Source organism: Musa acuminata, chromosome BXJ3-7 (assembly GCF_036884655.1).
Source record: "Musa acuminata AAA Group cultivar baxijiao chromosome BXJ3-7, Cavendish_Baxijiao_AAA, whole genome shotgun sequence".
Taxonomy (NCBI): domain Eukaryota; kingdom Viridiplantae; phylum Streptophyta; class Magnoliopsida; order Zingiberales; family Musaceae; genus Musa; species Musa acuminata.
The window spans coordinates 10,638,310-10,658,156 of NC_088355.1; the positions used below are offsets into that span (position 1 = coordinate 10,638,310).

Genomic DNA, 19,847 nt, shown 5'->3' on the forward strand with positions numbered 1-19,847 from the left:
AGTGAATCCACTTCCGTTTTCACATTAGATTTTTAACCTTACTTCTGGATCACATGATCAAGAATAAAAGAAATCATGAAGAAGCTGGACCAGAAATGTATATGATCTGGAAGGACTGGGCAAACAACAATTCTAACTCTGACAGCAGAAGCAGACAAAGAGCTAAGCCTATGCACTGTTCAGGGCATAATTCAGGATAATAATTTCAGCTCTCTTGTTTCTTATACACACCAAGGGATCCTTTGAATTGTTGCACTTTGTGACAAATCCAACAGAAGTGGACAATGATAGGATGTGACCAAGTCAAAAATAATATGCATCCCATTAGGATGGGAAGAACCTACAGAGGTCTGAAGTTAAGAGTAGTACTGAGCATTCATGTCTGTGTCTGCTGGTTGAAATGAATTCTCATCATTTGCAGCTTACTCCTCCTCGGGCTGTTCTCACCAGATGATGTAAGCTTGCTCTTCCCTTCTTCAATTAAGATAACAGCAAGGATTTCCTATCTGAAAAGTCCATCTGCCCTTGCAGGAGAATTTTGCATGTCCGATGAACAGTCTGTGATAAAGAAGATTTAGGATGAGGAGAAAGAAACGAGTGCAGGTTTATGATTTCAGATACATCCACCCAGTAGATGATAAATCTGGATACATTAACCGGGTGTTGGACTGTAGAGAAGAAGATAACGAGTCTCTATCCTGTCTGCAGATGCTGCCTAATTTGCACATGGAGAGAGCTTTCTGGTATTGTGGAAGATAAGCTCATGGAGGAACTGGACAATGACACTCACCCAAGAAACATGGCAGGTCCAAGATTCTAAACCACCAAAAAGAAAACACCTATTCCATTTCCCCTCATCTGATGTATGCAACGATTCATGATGATATGTCCTGTTCTTGGATCATCCTACAGGATATAGTATACAGACAATGCATTCATCAAACAAGTGTTCCTTTTCCCCATAAACTTCTCAGAATCTAAGTTGAAACTGTGTAAAGAATCGTTTGTTTCTTTTTCCTGAAAGCAAATCCTTGATCCAACTTCTGAATTTACAGTCCATGTCATTAGATCTCAGAAAGCTGTAGTCATTCCGAACAAACAGAGTGGCAGACATGCACCAATTTTCTTGTGCCTCCATAGATCCAGGAACATTTCTTCTCTCTGATGCCACTCCATCATTCTTCTCCTTTTGGTTCTCGCTGCCATAGGATGGATGCTACTTGACGAAAAAACTTGTTTTCTTTCTCATCAAGTTTTGGCGGAGCGGCTGGGCTGAGCATGGATTTGCACAGGGTTCAGTGATGAAGGAGATGATGCACCAATTATGGCTATGACTGATTCATGATTCAGCTTTGTTCTTATCATTTTCTTCAACTCTTATGTAATTAGTTTCTCAGCAATTGGAAAGGAAGATTGTTATTAATATCTGAGGTGTTTAGTTTGATCTAATATTTGAGATGTCTGCTCATGGCAGGGATGCATATTCTGCAACAGTCTATTTCCATGTCTCCTGTTGTACATCAAAGACGCTCATCAACCATCACCGCATACAGAGTCTTGAATACATGAAGGAGAAACACAAGCAATATACTGCTACAAGAGTATTTGACGCCATCAAATATGTTGTCAAGCAAGCTCTTGGTTCTTCTCAACCACCCTCACTTCCTTAGCAGATCTGAGAGTGGCTGCCTGAAGAATAGATTACGACAACCGAAGCATACGTTTCATTAGCAATGACATAAAACATGATCGAGAAGCACTTTGCAACCCTGAGAGAATACCTGCTCTTTGGTTATCTCCACTGAGAAGCCGTCAACAATGGCTAAGGAAGATTTCTTCTTGTAGGTGTTTGGCTGGAAAAGCTTTTCGAGCAATCGGTCGTGCTTCTTGCTCAGGTAAGTGTCAAGCTCCTCCACGCCTTCCTTTGACCTGCAAGGTTCCACCGTGAGGGAGAAGAAGCACCAAGCAAGAGAACATAGGAAAGATGCTGTGGAACATTACAGCTCGACCCACCGATCTGCATGGAGACGCTCATACTTGGGATCAAAGTTCATAAAGACAAAATACACCTCGGTTTTCTGATCTCCCATTGCCACCACACTCTCTCTCTCTCTCTCTCTCTCTCTCTCTCTCTCTCTCTCACACGCACACACACAATCTCTCTCTCTCCATGGTCTATTTATACTAACATGAAGCAGAAGAACTTGCTTGTTGCCATAAGCTTCCCACTTACATCCTTTGATTGAGAATGGACCTTCTTCCTCAACTGCACTTTGGCAACCAAACGCATGCATTGCCCCTGCACTTGTATTATTGTTTCTTTGGGTTGCTCTGTAGTGGGAAAAATCTGACACTAAAGAAAGTTTAGATTGAAATGGTTAAAATGTTCTCCACTGACCCAAAGTTGAGATGCAAGGGGGATGATCTCCAGGGATGGAGGGCCCAGACCATGTTGGTTGGAAGGAAATCGCCATGACGAACTGCATGGATTCTAGTATTTGGCATGGTCCCCTTGGGTTCAGATGGTCACATGTAACCCACAGGAAGTGAGAGGTGGAGGTGATGAGGAATGCAAACTCTTTGCAGGTCTCTCTGCATTAAAAACCACTCTCACTTTTCATCACCTATCTTTAGTATAAATAGAGAAGTAGGATGAATGTTTCCAAAGGAGAAAATAATCTGCTTTCTTCATTCTTTTCTCTTTTTCTTGAATTCCTGATCTAAACTTTCCCTTGTTTATTTTGTTTCTGAGGGAGTTGTCTGCACATAGGAAGAGAGAGTAAGTCCCGAAGCTTGTGATATGAGACAATGAAGTGGTTTCTTCCTCACATGTAAGTGATAGTTTGATGGTTGCAATCACTTTATTGGTGACTTTACATCATAATAGTTACATGAACAGTCATCTTTCCCAGAAGGCACTGTAAATGGTCTAGAAATGGATAGGGCGGCTGCATGCACCAAATGATCACCTGTAGGTCATGGCTATCTACATCACGAAAGCTGTGAGGACGAGCCATCCAATCCTTCTCCTAGACTCATATGATGTACCATCAGTTCATCCTCGTGATGATTTAGCTGCTACCTTGAATGCCTATTGCTAGAAGGTGATCCACACAAAGGAAAAGCTTAGACCGAATTCCTTTTATCACGGCTTGGCATGAAAAAACTGATCGAAACTATATCATAGATTCTCTGCATGCATTGCTTATCAAGATTACTTCTTGTGATATAAACAGTTCTCACAAAGGGATATCGGTGTCAAGTTTCATCACCGAAATATATATTTTGTCCGTGAGAGAAGAAACTTGTCACGAGTTAAACTCCTCAAACACACGGACACACACAATGCCATAGAGTGTCAGGTCAACACACTCCACCATGCTCACAAGGAAGGAAGAAAACAAGGCATGGTAGAAGAAAGCAATGATAAGCTCCATGATTGTTCCAGCCACAAGCCAGAATGAGTGCTCCACCACCTAACGCTGCCAGAACAAATCATTGTCCTCGTGAATCTAAGCTTGTGGAATCGACAGTTCGGCCTTCTTGGCTTATACTGCGTCATATATTTCAGCCTCTGCTCAATGAATAGGAACACAAGCCAGTTGTGTTGCATCTGTACATGCGAGATATACTCCCAAGTGTAGAACTCAAGTTTCAATCTTTTCTTTTAGGTTCTGTTGTTTGATGTATAAACATAAACTTGGTTCAACCAATGGTACATTGTTTGTATTAGGCCCTCGAATCGAAAAATCTAGGCCCATCTCCATCCTGTGATCTTGGCCACCTACCAGTAGCCATCGTTCTTGATGTGATGCGGCTCCATAATTAGTGAGGCATTCGTACCCTTGATCTTTCGTTTCCTCTACTGTTTCTTCTACGTCAAACTCTTTGATTTAAGAACCAGAGGGGAGCATGGGAGATTCTATTTGACCGCTTCCAACTCCATTTCGATGATAATTCCACATGATGAATTCTAAGTTTGACTCGATCAACCCTGACGCAAGACCAACAGTTGTGAAGGATAGTCATTAGACCATCGTTGACTGACATCGAACTTTGTAAACATTAAAAGAATCATGCCAAAATTAATTAATCCTGTTGGAAATAGTGGAACCCCTTGTATTTGATCTCAGCTAATTGAATGGCCGACATGTTCGAAATAGCTTCGCTTTATCTCTCTAGATGCGAAAGTGACTCGGGTCATGTACCTGCAAACAAACACCTGTGCCAACCATGGGCACTGCAAGAGAGCGTTGAATCGGTCTTATGGAATTTGCTGTCTCCCTTATCGTCCTGATGCCTTGAAGCTTCAAGGTTTGAATTCAAATGCTTGATTGCGTTGTGATTGCTTCCAATTTTCCTGTTCGATCCAATGACGAAACACCTCGATTTGTACCTTCTGTCGACGCGCAGCAGCATGAGATTAAACAAACGCGTTAGTCGATGGCTTCTAAATTGTGGTGCCATCTGTGTCCCCCTCTCAATGGCGGATCCTCCTCCTCGTCTTCCTTATCTGCTACAGGCGCTTGTGGTTGAAGCCGAATCGAGAAGGGAATGCTCACATAGTACCATGAATTCAGCATGACATCATAAATCTATCTAATTTAATTATGTAAAACATACATAAACATTCAACTGTTACATTTAAATTCCTCGTTATGTGGCAACAAAATAAGTAAATATATATATATATATATATAATATTATTTATGTCGCAACAAAACCCCACTGCTTAAATTCCAAAGAACAATATAAAAAGAGGCTTACCTATTTCACGTGTGGGCTCCCCGCTGTGGTGTCACGAAACCGTCTTATTTGTGTTGACCGAGCCACCAACCACGGATGAAGCAGTTTCCATTGGCCAACCGATGCGGGTCCCGTTGTTTGAACTGGCATTTACGCTATCAACAAATGAGAAGACGTCCTTCGCTGGTTGGACGCTCCGCTCCAACGCAAGAGCCCTAGTCCACCAACCGGAAGCACATAGAACTACCGCCACTGAAGACGTCTCCCCCACTCGCTGCCTAACGCGGAGGGGAAGCAGACGTCCAGATTCTCCGTCACTTCAACCTCTCTTCTCCGGTTGACATTCCCAAGCTAGCCTCTCTTTACCGGACAATTCAAGCTTTGAATGGGTCAGCACAAATCGGTCTCCCTTCTGACCGAAGACCGAAGAAGAGAAGATGATGGCGACTGATCTAGGCGTTCTCGGTCAAACGTGTGAGCCCCCCCTACATCGTACGAACACAATCCACAGATGGAACTCCATGACCCAGCCTTCCCCTCCTCCAGTTTAAATACCACTCCCCTTTGTTTATTTCTCCTCGCATCTTTCTCTACACAAGAGAGCAGCAAAAGTGAAACAAAAAGATATAGATAGATAGATCGAGAGAGAAAGAGGGAGACATCAACCAGCTTCCTACCTCTTTGCCTTCAGAAGTAGATTATGACCTATCACGGTGGAAGTGTGTACTGTAGCTCCCAGTGTTAGTTTCTGCTGGGTGTCAGCTGCATTAGCTTTGTAATAATTGTTGCGTTTATCTGCTTCCTGGATTCCGAAGAACCGCGTTTTCCATTGTAATCCGAGCAAAATTCTAGTGCTTGAAGAGTTACTCAGCTAGTTCTCAAGCTAAGCAATGGGGAGCACTGGTGCGTGGGATCTCAGTTCGCTGCTGAGGCTGCTAGCACAGGGAGAGGAGCAGGCGAGGCAGCTGGAAGCGCAACTGGAAGCTCCTTCCCTTGCTGAGCATTGCAAATCGTTGCTGCAACGGGTGAGATCCACTTTGGAGGAAGCCATTTCCATGGCTAAGCTAGTGGACTACGAGATGTCACGGCAGCCAGAATGCCACAACGCAATAGCAGAAGCGGCAGCCGCGGCGGCATCTGACTCGCCTCGGTCCAACAGCGGGAGCCCGAGGAGTGAGAGCTCGGAGAGGGTCTTCAAGGAACACGAGCGCATGGAGATGTGCAAGAAGAGGTACACACCGGTGAATTGCAGCTAAACAGAGCACATAAAGAGCTCTTCTCACCTGACATCACTTTCTAATATCTTTGGATTGCAGGAAAACTCTACCCAAATGGACGAACCAAGTTCGTGTTTCCAGCGGCGGAGTGACCGAAGGATTAGAGGATGGCTATAGCTGGAGGAAGTACGGGCAGAAGGAGATCCTCGGAGCCAGGCATCCAAGGTTAGAAATCTCCTCTGTTTCTTCCCCTGTTCTTTTCGTCTCTTCCAAGCTCGATAATGGCGGATTCTTTCTGCTCGCAATCACCAAAAGCCCACCTAAATCTTCGGGCACTCACGATTGGCACACTCTCGCAGAGGCTACTACCGATGCAGCCACCGCAACAGCGTCGGATGTCTTGCGACGAAACAAGTGCAGAGATCAGATCAGGACCCCTGCGTCTTCGACATCACCTACCGAGGAGAGCACACTTGTCTACAGAGGCCGCAACCGTCTCCGCTTCCAGAACCAGAGTTGCGGCAAAGCCATGAAAACCCTCCTACGATCCATGAAGCACTACTGCATCATCCTCGCCAGCATCTGCAGTCAAGTCTCAGGGTGGAAACCGAAGGGTTGAACATGCACGATCAAGTCCTGAGTTCGTCCTTCTCCTTCCCTTCGACTCCACTCGACAGTTTCGGACCTCAAAGCCGTGTCTTCTCATCCACTAATCCCCTGGAGAACACCTACGTGGGCAGCTTCTCTCCCTTCATCTCACCAACTACCTCGGAGTCCAATTACTTCTCAGTCTCTCCATGCCAAATGAGCGGCTATGGAGGTGGAATAGCCCCCAACACCTCAGAATCCGACCTCACCGAGATCATTTCTGCTGCGACGTCCACGACCAATTCCCCCAAGTTGGATGCAGCTTTCATGCTCGACCACGCCGAGTTCGATCAAATCTTCCCTTTCGATGCTCCAAAGTTCTTCTGATGCATCTTAGAAACAGAATCCATTGCTATCAGTAAGTGTCAAGATAAGCCTGTTGTTCAACCAAGTTTTGCAGGCCTTCTGCACCAAACAAAAGCTAGAGTGAGCGAATTATGTTGTTGCATTCATTTAGGACTAATGTGATCGAGATTGATACAGTAGTTTGCTTCTTCTCTTTTAAGCTTTATGCTCTCTACGTGTACATGCCTTGTTCTTAATGAACAAAAGATTGCCTTCAAGCTTTCGGTACATATTGGAATTCAGCTCTGGTTGCAGTATCATCCAGAAACACTCGGTGATAACCAAGAGAACCATTAGAAAGTTTGGCCATGTCGGTGCTTGCGGCGAGGACCGGCGCGTTGACAACGAGGCAGGCAATAGTGGGCTGTGGGTTGACGTCCCAACTCTTAAACAGTGCAAGTATCCGATGGTTGACTTCGAGGTGCAATTAAACAATGGTTGACCTCGATATCAACATAAGCAACCTTTTGAGTGCAATCAAAAGCATCAAACTGAGGGAACGAAAGAATTCTCAAAAAGTCAGATTGATGTTCCTACTGATCTAAACACACAGGAAATATGAATTGGTGTTCCTACTTAACAAGGAAGAGATTACAGCACAAAAAGATGTAATGTGTATTTAATTAGAAGCTTGATTCAAGAAAATTTCCCACAGTAGAAGCTAACATTGTCATCAAGAACTGGATCAGCCATGGCCGCCACATAAGACACAACTGCTACGATGAACAGAGTACTCCTTGGCGGCGATGGTCCTGTCGGTAAACCGCTCCGACATGATCTTCCGGCCGCATTCCGGAGATCCCAGATCCCTCCCCCACGCCTCTGAGATCGAAGCAAGACAGCCCGAACTGGAATTTCCACCATGTTCTTTGAGCGGTTTTGATCGCAGCACCAACCACGCCATGTTCTTGAACCATCTCGCGACTCGTGAGCGCTTCCTCCGCGCTTGGCCCAGCGGCGCCGAAAGAGGAGGAGGAGGAGGAGGAGGAGGCACGGCGGAGTGCGGCATGGAGAAGCACCGACCGGCGCCAGCGGAGTCGAGTTGCCTCATCAACGACTCAAGCTCAAAGGAGTCGTAGAGAGAGCTGCCGCAGTCCCACACGAGCCTGTTGGCCGAAGCACCGGCTGGAGCCTTCTCCATGAAAGCGGAAGGAAACAGGAAAAAGGATGAGGAGGAGAGAAGCAAGCAAAGGCGATCACCAAAGCTGTAATGTAGCGTTAAGTACACATATACGCATGATGTGGTTAATTACGGAGGAGCCGCTAATCTTAATTAAATGAGCTCATAATTTAGAAGGAAAGCTTGAAATCTACCTAGAAATGAAGCAAATCAAGCTCATAATGGAGTTGATCAAGGGATTAAATGGCTTTTATCATTGCTCTAAACTACACATAGTTAACTATCTTCTTTCGTTCGTAGGTTAATTATAGAAATCCTCCATAAACACATGGAAATAATCTAGACGCACTACCTTATATATATATATATATATATATATATATATATATATATATATATATATATATATATATATGCTTTCCTAGTATTATTGAAAACAAAATTATAATAACATGTTTTTTTATTATTGTTAAAAATACTATAACATATTATAAAAATATAAAAAAACATAATACTTTTACTCACTTTGTACAGAAATATTATATTATAATATTTTTATATGTATTCTGATATTACTGAAAGTACTATAATAATATTAAAAAAATATTATAATGAAACTGATTCATCCTCTCAGTCGGTCCATAGAAAAAATATATATTATAGATTAAAAAAAAAAATGAAGGGCGCTTTCTTGAGGCAGAGAGTTTTGATCTTATTAGCAACAACCTGAGAATTAGTAACAACAATGGGTGCACAAAATGATGTTTCTGCAGGCAAACTACTTCGATCTCAATGTATCATACAGCTGAAGCATTATAACACAAAATACAATACAAAATGAAAAAAGAGAGACACAGAGTGAAAAGCACTAAAGAAACACATTAGTTATCTATATGAGTCTCAAGATGATGATGTCCCCATCAGATGATCTGTTGTCGTCAGTATGATCATCACAGCCGAACACGCATGCCGAATCCATGCTTCACCTTCTCAACCCTGTCAAAAACTTCAGAATTAGCAAGAACAAATGCAAGATTGAGCGACGGTAGGACTTCTATGGAGCATCAAAGCCAAACATCACATGCATTCGAAAAATTGTAGTTGGGAGTCAGCTAGGTAATTAATCAGACCTTTGGATGATTACAAGCACAGCATAAATGTATAAAGGAATTAGTTGCTAGATGATCATTTTAAGTGAAGGAACTATGCAGTAATCTATGCGCACAAGGTGATGAAACTTCATGGAATCAAGAGAGGTTTGCATGCAGGAGCTCACGTTGGTGCCAGTTTGCCAAGACCATCTAGCTCTTCACCAGATGATTCATCCCAAACTTTCCCAGAAATCTCAATTATATAGGAACAACCTCTGGTCGCTGGAAGTCCTCGACCGACAAGCAAATCCAAATCCTTCTGATGAAGCTCTCTCCCATTCACAAGAACACCAGTATTTCCCCCGGCACAGTTCTTGGGCATAGGATAGTTGAATTCTTTAATAAACGGCTGCAAAAATGATATGTTATTATATTGTCTTGACCTGTTGATTGTAGTGATCATAGAATTCTGCATCCTATAGTTGTACTTACAGAAATTATCCCAAGGCAGGGATGCCCCATCACACCCCAAAATCCGGCACGATAGTCATACCTGAACGAGGAAGCAAAGCCACCGTCAAGAAACAAGATAGGATCTTAGCACTCGGTATATATGATCTACGATATGCACAGATAAACAGCTTATGTGAATTTGAGTCAGGCAATTGGATAGCAATCTAGTCACTATACCCAACCAGAAAAGGCAGTTCTAATTGTCCAGAATAGACATCTATGCACCGAAGCCTGGGCCAGCATTATAGACATGGCAGCAGCATAATTGCCGGTTGCCAACCCAATGATTGCACACAGTTGACATGGTCAACATGTGAAAGAAAGGCCATGAAATCCAATGCATATGACCAAACTCCGAAGACACCAGAAACAAACAAAGAACAGAAGCATAACTTATATGTGGAGAAAAGTTAAATAACTCCTACCTAAAATTATTTTGCTCGCATAGTGTAACCACCAGCTCAATGTGGAGCAAGGAGCTAAACTCCTCGATGCCACAATTTAAAAGCTATGATTTCCTGGGAAACATTTACTGAGTTGTGGGTTATAAACCTACGTTTAACAATCATTAAGATGATAACTTAGTTTGGATGTTTTGTGGAAAGCATGCATATACAAGAAGTTCAGAAAAAGCAACTTGTTTCTGACAAGAGTCTCACCAATAATGGCCAGGATAGATTGGACCGGCTTGCTTTTCAGCCTTCTTAATCAATCGATCGGGAATGGGGTGGTCATTAATTGAAACTTTAAATCTACTATGACCTAGTGATTGATTAAGAGGCCGAAAGCTCTTCTTTATCAGGCCAGCAAAGAATGAATCACCAGCCTTGATGATCCTTGGTTCAGTCTCATCTTTGCTTATCATGTCCCACGAGTCTCGAGATAAACCAGAAGGTGGATCCTCCTCATCTGACAAGTCCATCTCAGTAGCCACTTGTACATCTTTTGTTGAGTTCTGCTTGAAGTTACCATTTAATGATGTACTTCTCGCCTGATCAGAACGGTTACTCTCACTTCCACTTTCAGATCCATCAGCTGCACGATCAGACAGTAAGTAGCCAAAATGTTCACGAAGTGGCAAACTTGGAACTCCTGATATTGCCTGAGCATCTGAGGGCATCCCGGGCAAGCTAGGATCATCCTTCTGCAAAATCACACTTTCTGGGCTCTCAACATATCCAGACGTACCAGGAGACAAAGATGACCCATACTCTTTCTCTGATTCCCTCGAGTGTAAATCATGTCCTTTTTCTTTCATCTCGTGATCATTGCTTGTGAAAATGTAAGGCAACACTAGTTTCTCATCGGTAGACTGGATACCATTGATTGTGCTATTATGAGAGGAGTTATTGTTCTCGGAAGACACACGTGAGACTGGTGTTGGGGCAGAAATAACAATCTTACTTCCATCGTACTGGATCGCAACTAACTTAAAGCAAGATCCACACTGCAGATTAATGTTATTCTTCTTCAGAAGCAAAGACTTTTCAGGTAGCTGAAGAAGCTCGAAACAACTCGAACAAATAGTAAATGGGGCAGCACCATCAATGGGTCGACAGGAACGTGCATTATTCTTGCTGAATTTGGTTCTACTGTGTGATCTTGGCTCAAGTCTGTGCAATGGAGCATTGTCAACCCTTATATTAGAGTTTCTGGAACCAATAATTGAGGGACCATCAACTCTGCAGAACTCATAATTATTGACGGGATACAGAATCCTCTGATGGCCAATAGTTGTGGATGGGGCTCTTGCAGGAAGCAAGAATGGTCTCTGGTAGCATTGCATACATGAGCAGGCAGGTTGATGATAGAAACCATCATGATGGTAAGACATAACAGGATCAAGAGCAAACTGTCCATAAAGGAAACCATCGACCTGTCTCGGTGGATATTCATGGGGTCGGTGAAAGGGAACTCTTCTTTGAGCAAATGGATCACCATAACCAGGTATGCCACCCTCAGCCGGCACATTAGAATATAAATTTACCATGGCAGCATTATGATCATGCAGTGTTGGGAAATACTGAGATGAATTCGGGTCTGACGATGATGAGGTTTCAGGAAACCATTTAACATGATCATGATGGACATAGGAACTCTTCGGCTTGTCTGAGGCCTCACAAGTTCGCTGCACTTGATCTCTCAACTCATCAAGCATTCTCAGAAGCCTTGCTCGGTCTTGTTCAAGGTAGCCTACTCTGCTAGCACCATCCATGTTCTGTCGACTTTCGCCCTCGACATTACCATTGATATAACTTGGATACCGATGACAGTCGGATGGGCCTTCATCACGCAGTGGAGCAGGCCAACCGTCTCCCACGGGAGCTCTCGGTGTTCGGACTTGTCTTCGCTGAGGCTCACGAGACTCATCTACCTGTTGTTTCATTTCTCTTCCACTCTCCATGCCTGTTTTACCCAATTCAGACACATCGTGGGTGTGCTTACTAATGAGAGTTTCCCAATGGCATTGATGCTTGGTATCGGCACTTCCATTTTCTTTGGGAAGATCATCTATCTTCATCAGGTCACTGTCTTTACATCCGGTCACAGAAACACCATGGGAACCCGCTGATCCATGTGATAGTGACTCCACCGTCCGATCATCTCCACTGCCCTCATGATGGATCTCTGCACTTGAATCTGAAACCATCGGTTTCTTCTCCGTGCAATGCTGCTCCAAGACCTCGAGATATTTCATGTTTTCTTCATTAGATTTCTCCGGTGAAGCTCCCGAACCTGGAACAGGTTTCTTGGCTGTATGATTCCCAAAGAACCAAACGATTGTTACCGTATAACCCTACCCCAAATGACTATCCTAATGTTTAGCAAGAACAAAACAGATAAAGATAAAAACTTCGTCAGCAAGAATTCACAGACGAATGAAGCTTGGGGCTCACCTTGGAGAGTAGCGCCACAGCCACCGCAGCGGTAGACTGCGAAATTGGCGAGCTCCGGGAGAAGCTTGTCGCACTTGGGGCACCGCACCACTCGAACCTTCGATCCAAGTCCCTCCTCCGCCATCTCTCTCGCATGGAATGAATCCTTCAAAAACCCTCTCAAGCTCCGATCCTTCGCCACCACCTCAAATTCTCCGATCAAAATCCCTCCTTTATAGCACCAAACGAGACAATGGACCAAAATGGAGTCACATTGGCGATGCCCAGAAAAATGGCACCTCAGAGAAAGAAGGTCGACCCCATTTCCTCGAACTTCTCCACGAAACAGAGATCAAAATCGCTCCTTTCTCGGAACCTGGGAAAGCATTCCGGTCATTCTTCCTCCCCACTTTATTCCGTCGCGCTTCCGCCTTGTGAGAGAGAGAGAAAAGAAGGATTCGAAAGCCAAAGGAGGAAGAGGAGAAAGGTGAGGTTTTGGCATGAGTAATCATGAGACGGCGAGAGCGGGAGAGAGACGAAGGGCGATCACCCTTCCCTAATCGAATCCGCTACCGCGCTGCTGAACTCGGCGATTTAATGAACTCCGGAGGCTCTGACCAACTAGAATCATTGGGATCAAAAAGCTGGATATCGTCTCCGAGTAATGGCTCACCTGGGTGCGCATCCATCCGACACGGACACAGGTCGAGACGACTCTCCATAGCTGTGTTTTCTCACCATCGTCAACCTCGTTGCTTCCACATGGCCCCCATGCACGGACTGCTACCACATAGGCAGAACACAGCTTGCCTTCGAGGACGACAGTCTGACCGCAAGTCTTCTCAGTCCAAGACAGCCTGAGTCGTTCTTTGATCTGCGACGTTTGTCTGCTTGCAGAAGCTCATCACATCTCTCCCCACATCCAGCTCATGGATCAACGATCTTGTTAATGTCTCCGTCGTTGCAAGAGAACTGTTTATCCTTGTCCCACTGGGAAAGACGGCAAGCGCAGCTTTAGGTGTGTCAGAGACAGCAAGGGGGCCCGTGGTAGCTGCGACTGATGGGTGTAATGACGGAGTTATACCTGATCGAAAGGAAGGGCTTTTATGGGATTTGGGAGGTTGGGCGGCACTTAACGCACGCCGAGGTAGCTGAGGAATCCGAAGTGGCGCAAAGCGGGGTGTCGTTCGGCGGGAGCTCGGACAAGCTTGCGCTTTGCGCAACCTCGTCTGCTGCGCACAAAGGGCCACCACGGAGCTTCTGCTGTGGGCCCAGCGTGAACCGGCCCATGAAGACCAGAACATTCACCCATGTGGCTCAAATTACCCGGCCCAGTTGAACCACCACGTCATGAACCAACTTGATTCGATCTCGACCGTCCACGCCCTCTCATTTCGCTCCACTCCATTTCTTCATGCTATAAAAAGAGAACACAACGGCTAGGGTTAAAGCACCTCTCACCTTTCTCGGCTTGTTTTAGGGTTTTTGCTTCATCTCTCTTCGGCGATCTTGTTTGGGACAAGAAAGGCAAGATGACGGTGAAGCTGTCGAAGGCGGAGAAGAAGGTGGTGTACGACAAGAAGCTGTGCGGGCTGTTGGATGAGTACAGCAAGGTGCTAATCGCGGTCGCCGACAACGTCGGGTCCAACCAGCTCCAGAACATCCGAAAGGGCCTCCGCGGCGACTCCATCGTCCTCATGGGCAAGAACACCCTCATCCGCCGCTGTATCAGGATCCACGCTGAGAAGACCGGCAACAAGAACTACCTCAACCTCCTCCCTCTGCTTGTCGTGCGTTCTCCCCCCTTTCCATCTTGCAAGCTTTCTCTTTGTGATAGCGTGCTCACGTAATTTTCTTTCATTGGGACAGGCGATGAAAGATTATCTTTTATGCTCAGTATCTCTTGATGCTAATCATTCGTAGTTCGTTTTGGTTGTTCCAAGAACTTATTGTGTTCGTGCTGTTCAGGGAAATGTGGGACTTATATTTACCAAGGGAGATCTCAAAGAAGTTAGTGAGGAGGTTGCCAAGTACAAGGTATGCTAATGTTATGAGAATCCCTGTTGTTTTTCCAGTCTTGCTTCTTGCTCTGAATTCAAATTGGGATTTTTGTAGGTCCGTTGGGACAAGGTTAAGTCATTTTTTTTGCTTAAAGAATTTCAATGCTCAGATCCAATACAATGACACAACTTCATCACTGGAAAAATATTTGGTTCATTACAAGATGCATGTATCAGAATTCAAATGAAATAAGATATAAAATGATAAAAACATGCGAGTCTTGTGCTCGTGACTGAGTTGGCCGAAGTTCATTCTATGTAGCGCAGAAAATGATATTAATACCTATGAAATCCAATAGCATGGAGTAGTCATATGTATGAACTTCATAGGTATTCTATGTAGCGCAGATAAAGGCTCTATTCTTCTAATCCTATTGGATTTCATAGGTATTCATATCAGAATAATAACTTACTCAGAATAGACCCTTTATCTGAGTAAGTTATTCTGATATGCATCCTAACTTACAACTGGCGATCTTTAATAAATATGTCCATTGAGTTGAATTGAACTTGGATTTTGACTTGTTTTAATATGTTGATATTCCTTTTTCGTTTTCTTTATTTAAGATAGTAAGTATAAGAAGGTGATAAAGCATTTCAACCTGTTTTTGCTAGCTAGAAATATTTATATACACATTAGAAATGGTATACTCTTGTATCAACCCCTTCAAACATTACAAGTCAGCAACTTAGTTTACTAATAAATGCTTGGAATACCTTTTTGAGTGGCATATAATTGCAAGTCAGCAACTTAATTCACTATCAAGTACCTTAGACGGAAAATTCTTTGTCATGATATTCATAGGACAATATAATTAGTTTAATATGTAAGAGTAGGAATGATGTAGCTTGTCCCAAAGAATGTTCTGGTCTGAATTGGTGATGACGACTTTCTTGACTGAAGTATGCAGATTAGACTAATATAAGGGAAGGTTTATTTGCTTCATAAAGCAATGTAATCTTGATTGAGCTAGTGAAAGACTTGATCCACCCTACCTATCACATCTATGACAACAGGTTTTTGTAAATAATCATTTTTTCATCTACTCCACCAATAGTTGGGCTGAAATCTGTGCCATTACTAATGATGCAGTGATGTTGCATTTATGTGTTCAGTTTCAACATTTTGTCACTATAGCATATTTGACAATGCTTGACACTTGTGAAGAAAATGCTGACAACATGGTTCATGACTGGCTAAATGATTGCATAATGGTCATTCAACTGAATCAACAAGATTTTAAGATGGTTGTAAATTCTAGATATCAGATTTTGCAAGATCATATTGTTTTTAAGGTCTATGCAAGTAGGGTTCTCCTTTTTCCTTTCTGCTGTCATTTCCTCTCATTGATCTACTTCTCTATGGTTTTCTTTTGCTATTGGTAAATTTTGAAGTAGAATTTCAGTTCACTTTTTTTCCTTCATCGTCAGGTTGGAGCTCCTGCGCGTGTTGGACTTGTTGCACCAATTGATGTTGTTGTTCCCCCTGGCAACACTGGATTGGACCCTTCACAGACTTCTTTCTTCCAGGTCAATAAGATAAATGTCTTGTATACCATACCAAATACCGTTTGTAGTTTCATACTGAAACTCCTTTCTCTCAGGTGCTCAACATCCCAACCAAGATTAACAAGGGTACTGTGGAAATCATTACCCCTGTTGAACTGATCAGGAAGGGAGAAAAAGTGGGCTCTTCTGAGGCTGCTCTCCTTGCAAAGCTTGGGATTAGGCCTTTTTCGTATGGCCTTGTTATTCTGTCTGTGTATGATAATGGATCGGTCTTCAGTCCCGAGGTGTTGGATCTCACAGAGGATGACCTCATTGAGAAGTTTGCAGCTGGTGTCTCATTGGTTACTTCACTGTCTCTCGCCATTTCTTACCCGACACTTGTGGCGGCTCCTCATATGTTCATCAATGCGTACAAGAATGTGCTTGCTGTTGCAATTGCTACAGAGTACTCCTTCCCACATGCAGAAAAAGTTAAGGAGTACCTAAAGGTATATTCATAATCTGAGCTATGGGTTCTAGTCCTGTTCTGCCATTGAATATATGTTCTAAATCTTATGATTGGTGCAGGATCCAAGCAAGTTTGCTGTTGCTGCTGCTCCTGTGGTTGCCGAAGATGCTGCAGCAGCATCTTCTTCTGAACCTGCAGAAGAGAAGAAAGAGGAGCCTGCCGAGGAATCTGATGATGACATGGGCTTTAGCTTGTTCGATTAGTGTGTTCGAGTTGCATAGAACAAGTAGCATTTGGAGGTTCCATAATTATCTTGTTGAGCTATTAGATTTTACTACCAAAATTTCTAGATGTCGTGAAGCTCTGGCTTTTCTCTTCTTGGCAAATGTTTTCTAGTTATTAAAATTTTCATACGTTACATGGGTGTGATATTACTAAGAGAATTTGCTTTGGGTGCATATCAGGTGGATCTGTTCGTCTGTTTCACAGGTTGAGATATAAAGAAAGAATTTTTTTTTTTTAATCATCAGGTGGATCATAATGAAAAAAAATGGAAGAATTTTTGAAAAAGTAATTTTATAATTTTTTCAGAGCATTTTTATTTTAAAAAAATATTTAAACAGCGTCTTTTGAGGAGTTATTTTATCTATTTAAACTTGGATAGCTAATTTTAAAATTGTTTTATTTAAAATAATGGATTTGGATGTCTGATTCAGTAAAGCTTTTGTTGATTGATCCGATTTCTTCAGTAAGGTTTAATATAAATTGATTGTTGCATTGTAACGCTGTCATAGTATTGATACTGATATGGACGAAGAAGCAAAATGTTTCTCTTCTATCAGTGTCTTTTTCTTTATTCCATACGTGGATTATTATTGTTTATTTTCTTTTTTATTTTTATATATTTTTTCTTTCCTCTTGAATCAAGAATACCAAAAATATTATGTAAGTATACTATTATCTTTATTATTGTTCGATCATTATTTAAATAATTTAATAATTATTTAAATAAGATTATTTATGTATGTAAATTTATATGTAGTATGGTATTTAAAATATCTTTTCTTCTTTGATATTCATTGTTAAATTTGTGAGCCTGTAAAAAGATATTACATTTATCAAAGGTTTTGTACATTTATGTAAGTCAAAACTAGTTAACTTGTAAAAAAAAAAACATTGTATATATCTTACAGTTTCATTGTATTTTTGGTCAAAAATAATGTATCATATATTAGTAAAAATATTTTGATGGTTAAATTTCAAATATAAAAAATTATTATATGAGGGCATGATATTTTTAAAAAAATTAAAAAAAATTAAAAAAAATAACACACTATGCATGACTTGAATAATTCTAAAAAATATTTTGAAAATTTTAAATGAAAAAAATACTGACTTATGTCCATTTAGATCCAATTCAAACGTATCTAAAAATTTTTAGGATATTTTGAGATATCTACTATGTGATGCATTATTTTTAGATTTTGACCTACAATAATGAATTACATATTAGTAAGATTTTTTTTATGATCAAATTTTTATCAAGTGTTTAGGACTATTTAGAAGGTTAAATGTAAAAAAAAAATTTACATTAGTGCATAATATTTTTGAGAAATTTTTAAAAATATTTAAAAATTAGAAAATAGCACACTATGCACATCCTGAATAATTCTAAAAATATCAATAAAAAATAACTGACATATGTCTATCTAGATCTAACTCAATAGTATCTTAGAACTTTTAAGGACATTTTGATAAATTTGGCTATGTGATGATGCACATATTAGTAAAAGTTTTCTGATGATCAAATTTTTATCAGGTATTTAGGACATAATTAGAAGGTCAAATGTCAAAAAAATGATACACTATGTAGGGCTTGAATAATTTTAAAAATAAAAAAAAATTTAAAATAGAAAAACACTGACATATATCCATCCAAATCCCATTAAAAGGTATTTAAAAACTTTTGAGGTATTTTGACAAGTCCTACTATGCAATATACTATTTTTGAATTTTGATAAAAATTGATGCATCACATATTAGTAAAAAAAAAATTTATGGTCAAATTTTTAACAGGTGTGTGAGACTTAATTAGAAGGTCAAATGTTAAAAAACTTGTATTAGTGGATGATACTTTTATAGAAATTTGAAAAAGTTTTTAAAAATAAAAAATAATAAAATATGCATAAGCTAAATAATTCTAAAAAAATATTAAATAAAATTTCTAAAATAGAAAACATACTGACATATGTCCATCTAGATCAAATTTAAAGAGATTTTAAAAATTTTAGAACATTTTGACAAGTCCTACTATATAATGAAATGCTTTTAGATTTTAACCAAAAAATAATATATTGCATATAATAATATATTTTCTAAGGGCCAAATTTTTATCAGGTGGTTGTGACCTTATTAGAAGCTCATATGTCTGATATTTTTGTGAAGATTTAAAATTTTTAGATAATTAGAAAAACACTTTGCAAGAGCTAAAAAATCTAAAATTAAAGATATATATATATATATATATATATATATATATATATATATATATATATATATAATTTAAAGATATCTCTAAAATTTCAGGATATTTTGACAAGTCCTACTATGCGATGCCCATTAAAAAAAAAAATTAGTAGAAGATAATGCATCACATATATATTTTCTGAAGGTCAAATTTTTATTGACATTTGGGATCTAATTAGAATATCAAATATCAAAAATATTATATGAGCACATGATATTTTTATTAAAATTTGAAACAAATAGGGAAAAATAGAAAATGACACACTATATAGGAATTGAAATATTCTAAAAATATAATTTAAAAAAATAAAAAAAATACTGATTTATATCCAACCGATCCTACTAGCGATGTATTACTTTTGAATTTTAGTAAAAACTAATGCATCACAAATTAATAAAAAAATTTATGACCAAATTATTATCAGGTGTATGAGATATAATTAAAAGGGTTAAATATCAAAAAACATGCATGTGTGTATGATATTATTATAAAAAAAAATTAAAAATAAAAAAATGGTACACTCTTTAGGAGTTGAAATTTTTTGAAAAAATATAAAAAAACACATAAAATAGAAAAAAAAAAAACTTACATATGTCCATCTGAATCCAATCTGAATATATCTTCTAAATTTTAGGATATCTTTTTAAGTCTTGCTACTCGATGCACTATTTTTGGGTTTTGACAAAAAAAACTAGTCTATCGCACATTAGAAAATATTTTTTAAGAGCCTAATTTTTATGAGGTGTT

General features: G+C 40.5%; 4 protein-coding genes and 2 long non-coding RNA genes across 9 annotated transcripts; 4 read left to right on the plus strand and 2 right to left on the minus strand.

Annotated features, from left to right (window-relative positions):
* Window positions 1-123: 123 nt before the first annotated feature.
* LOC135642993 (uncharacterized) lies at window positions 124-1,423 on the plus strand. Of its 2 annotated transcripts, XR_010498114.1 has the most exons (3): window positions 124-455; window positions 532-603; window positions 709-1,423. It is a non-coding gene; the product is annotated as an uncharacterized LOC135642993 (long non-coding RNA). The 2 variants fall into 2 exon arrangements; XR_010498113.1 differs by having other exon boundaries at window positions 532-1,423.
* A 1,034-nt stretch (window positions 1,424-2,457) lies between these two features.
* On the plus strand, window positions 2,458-3,718 carry LOC135642994 (uncharacterized). 2 transcript variants are annotated; one of them, XR_010498116.1, is made up of 3 exons: window positions 2,458-2,831; window positions 2,913-3,104; window positions 3,237-3,718. It is a non-coding gene; the product is annotated as an uncharacterized LOC135642994 (long non-coding RNA). The 2 variants fall into 2 exon arrangements; XR_010498115.1 differs by having other exon boundaries at window positions 2,461-2,831; window positions 2,913-3,718.
* A 1,611-nt stretch (window positions 3,719-5,329) lies between these two features.
* Window positions 5,330-7,174, plus strand: LOC135643325 (probable WRKY transcription factor 41). The gene is made up of 3 exons (XM_065160134.1): window positions 5,330-5,977; window positions 6,063-6,188; window positions 6,323-7,174. Exons 1-3 carry the CDS (start codon window positions 5,637-5,639, stop codon window positions 6,936-6,938), a joined length of 1,083 nt encoding a protein of 360 aa, XP_065016206.1. The 5' UTR covers window positions 5,330-5,636; the 3' UTR covers window positions 6,939-7,174.
* A 467-nt stretch (window positions 7,175-7,641) lies between these two features.
* On the minus strand, window positions 7,642-8,097 carry LOC135643795 (uncharacterized). Its single transcript, XM_065161152.1, has one exon. It carries the CDS (start codon window positions 8,095-8,097, stop codon window positions 7,642-7,644), a length of 456 nt encoding a protein of 151 aa, XP_065017224.1.
* A 736-nt stretch (window positions 8,098-8,833) lies between these two features.
* Window positions 8,834-13,587, minus strand: LOC135643324 (uncharacterized). 2 transcript variants are annotated; one of them, XM_065160133.1, is made up of 5 exons: window positions 12,578-13,587; window positions 10,340-12,416; window positions 9,660-9,720; window positions 9,353-9,576; window positions 8,834-9,072 (listed from the first exon to the last, which is right to left on the minus strand). In XM_065160133.1, exons 1-5 carry the CDS (start codon window positions 12,699-12,701, stop codon window positions 9,027-9,029), a joined length of 2,532 nt encoding a protein of 843 aa, XP_065016205.1. In that variant the 5' UTR covers window positions 12,702-13,587; the 3' UTR covers window positions 8,834-9,026. The 2 variants fall into 2 exon arrangements, with proteins under 2 accessions (XP_065016205.1, XP_065016204.1); XM_065160132.1 differs by having other exon boundaries at window positions 10,340-12,434.
* A 407-nt stretch (window positions 13,588-13,994) lies between these two features.
* Window positions 13,995-17,031, plus strand: LOC103991642 (large ribosomal subunit protein uL10). Its single transcript, XM_009411152.3, has 5 exons — window positions 13,995-14,346; window positions 14,525-14,593; window positions 16,048-16,146; window positions 16,221-16,613; window positions 16,693-17,031. Exons 1-5 carry the CDS (start codon window positions 14,089-14,091, stop codon window positions 16,834-16,836), a joined length of 963 nt encoding a protein of 320 aa, XP_009409427.2. The 5' UTR covers window positions 13,995-14,088; the 3' UTR covers window positions 16,837-17,031.
* The last annotated feature ends 2,816 nt before the right edge of the window (window positions 17,032-19,847 follow it).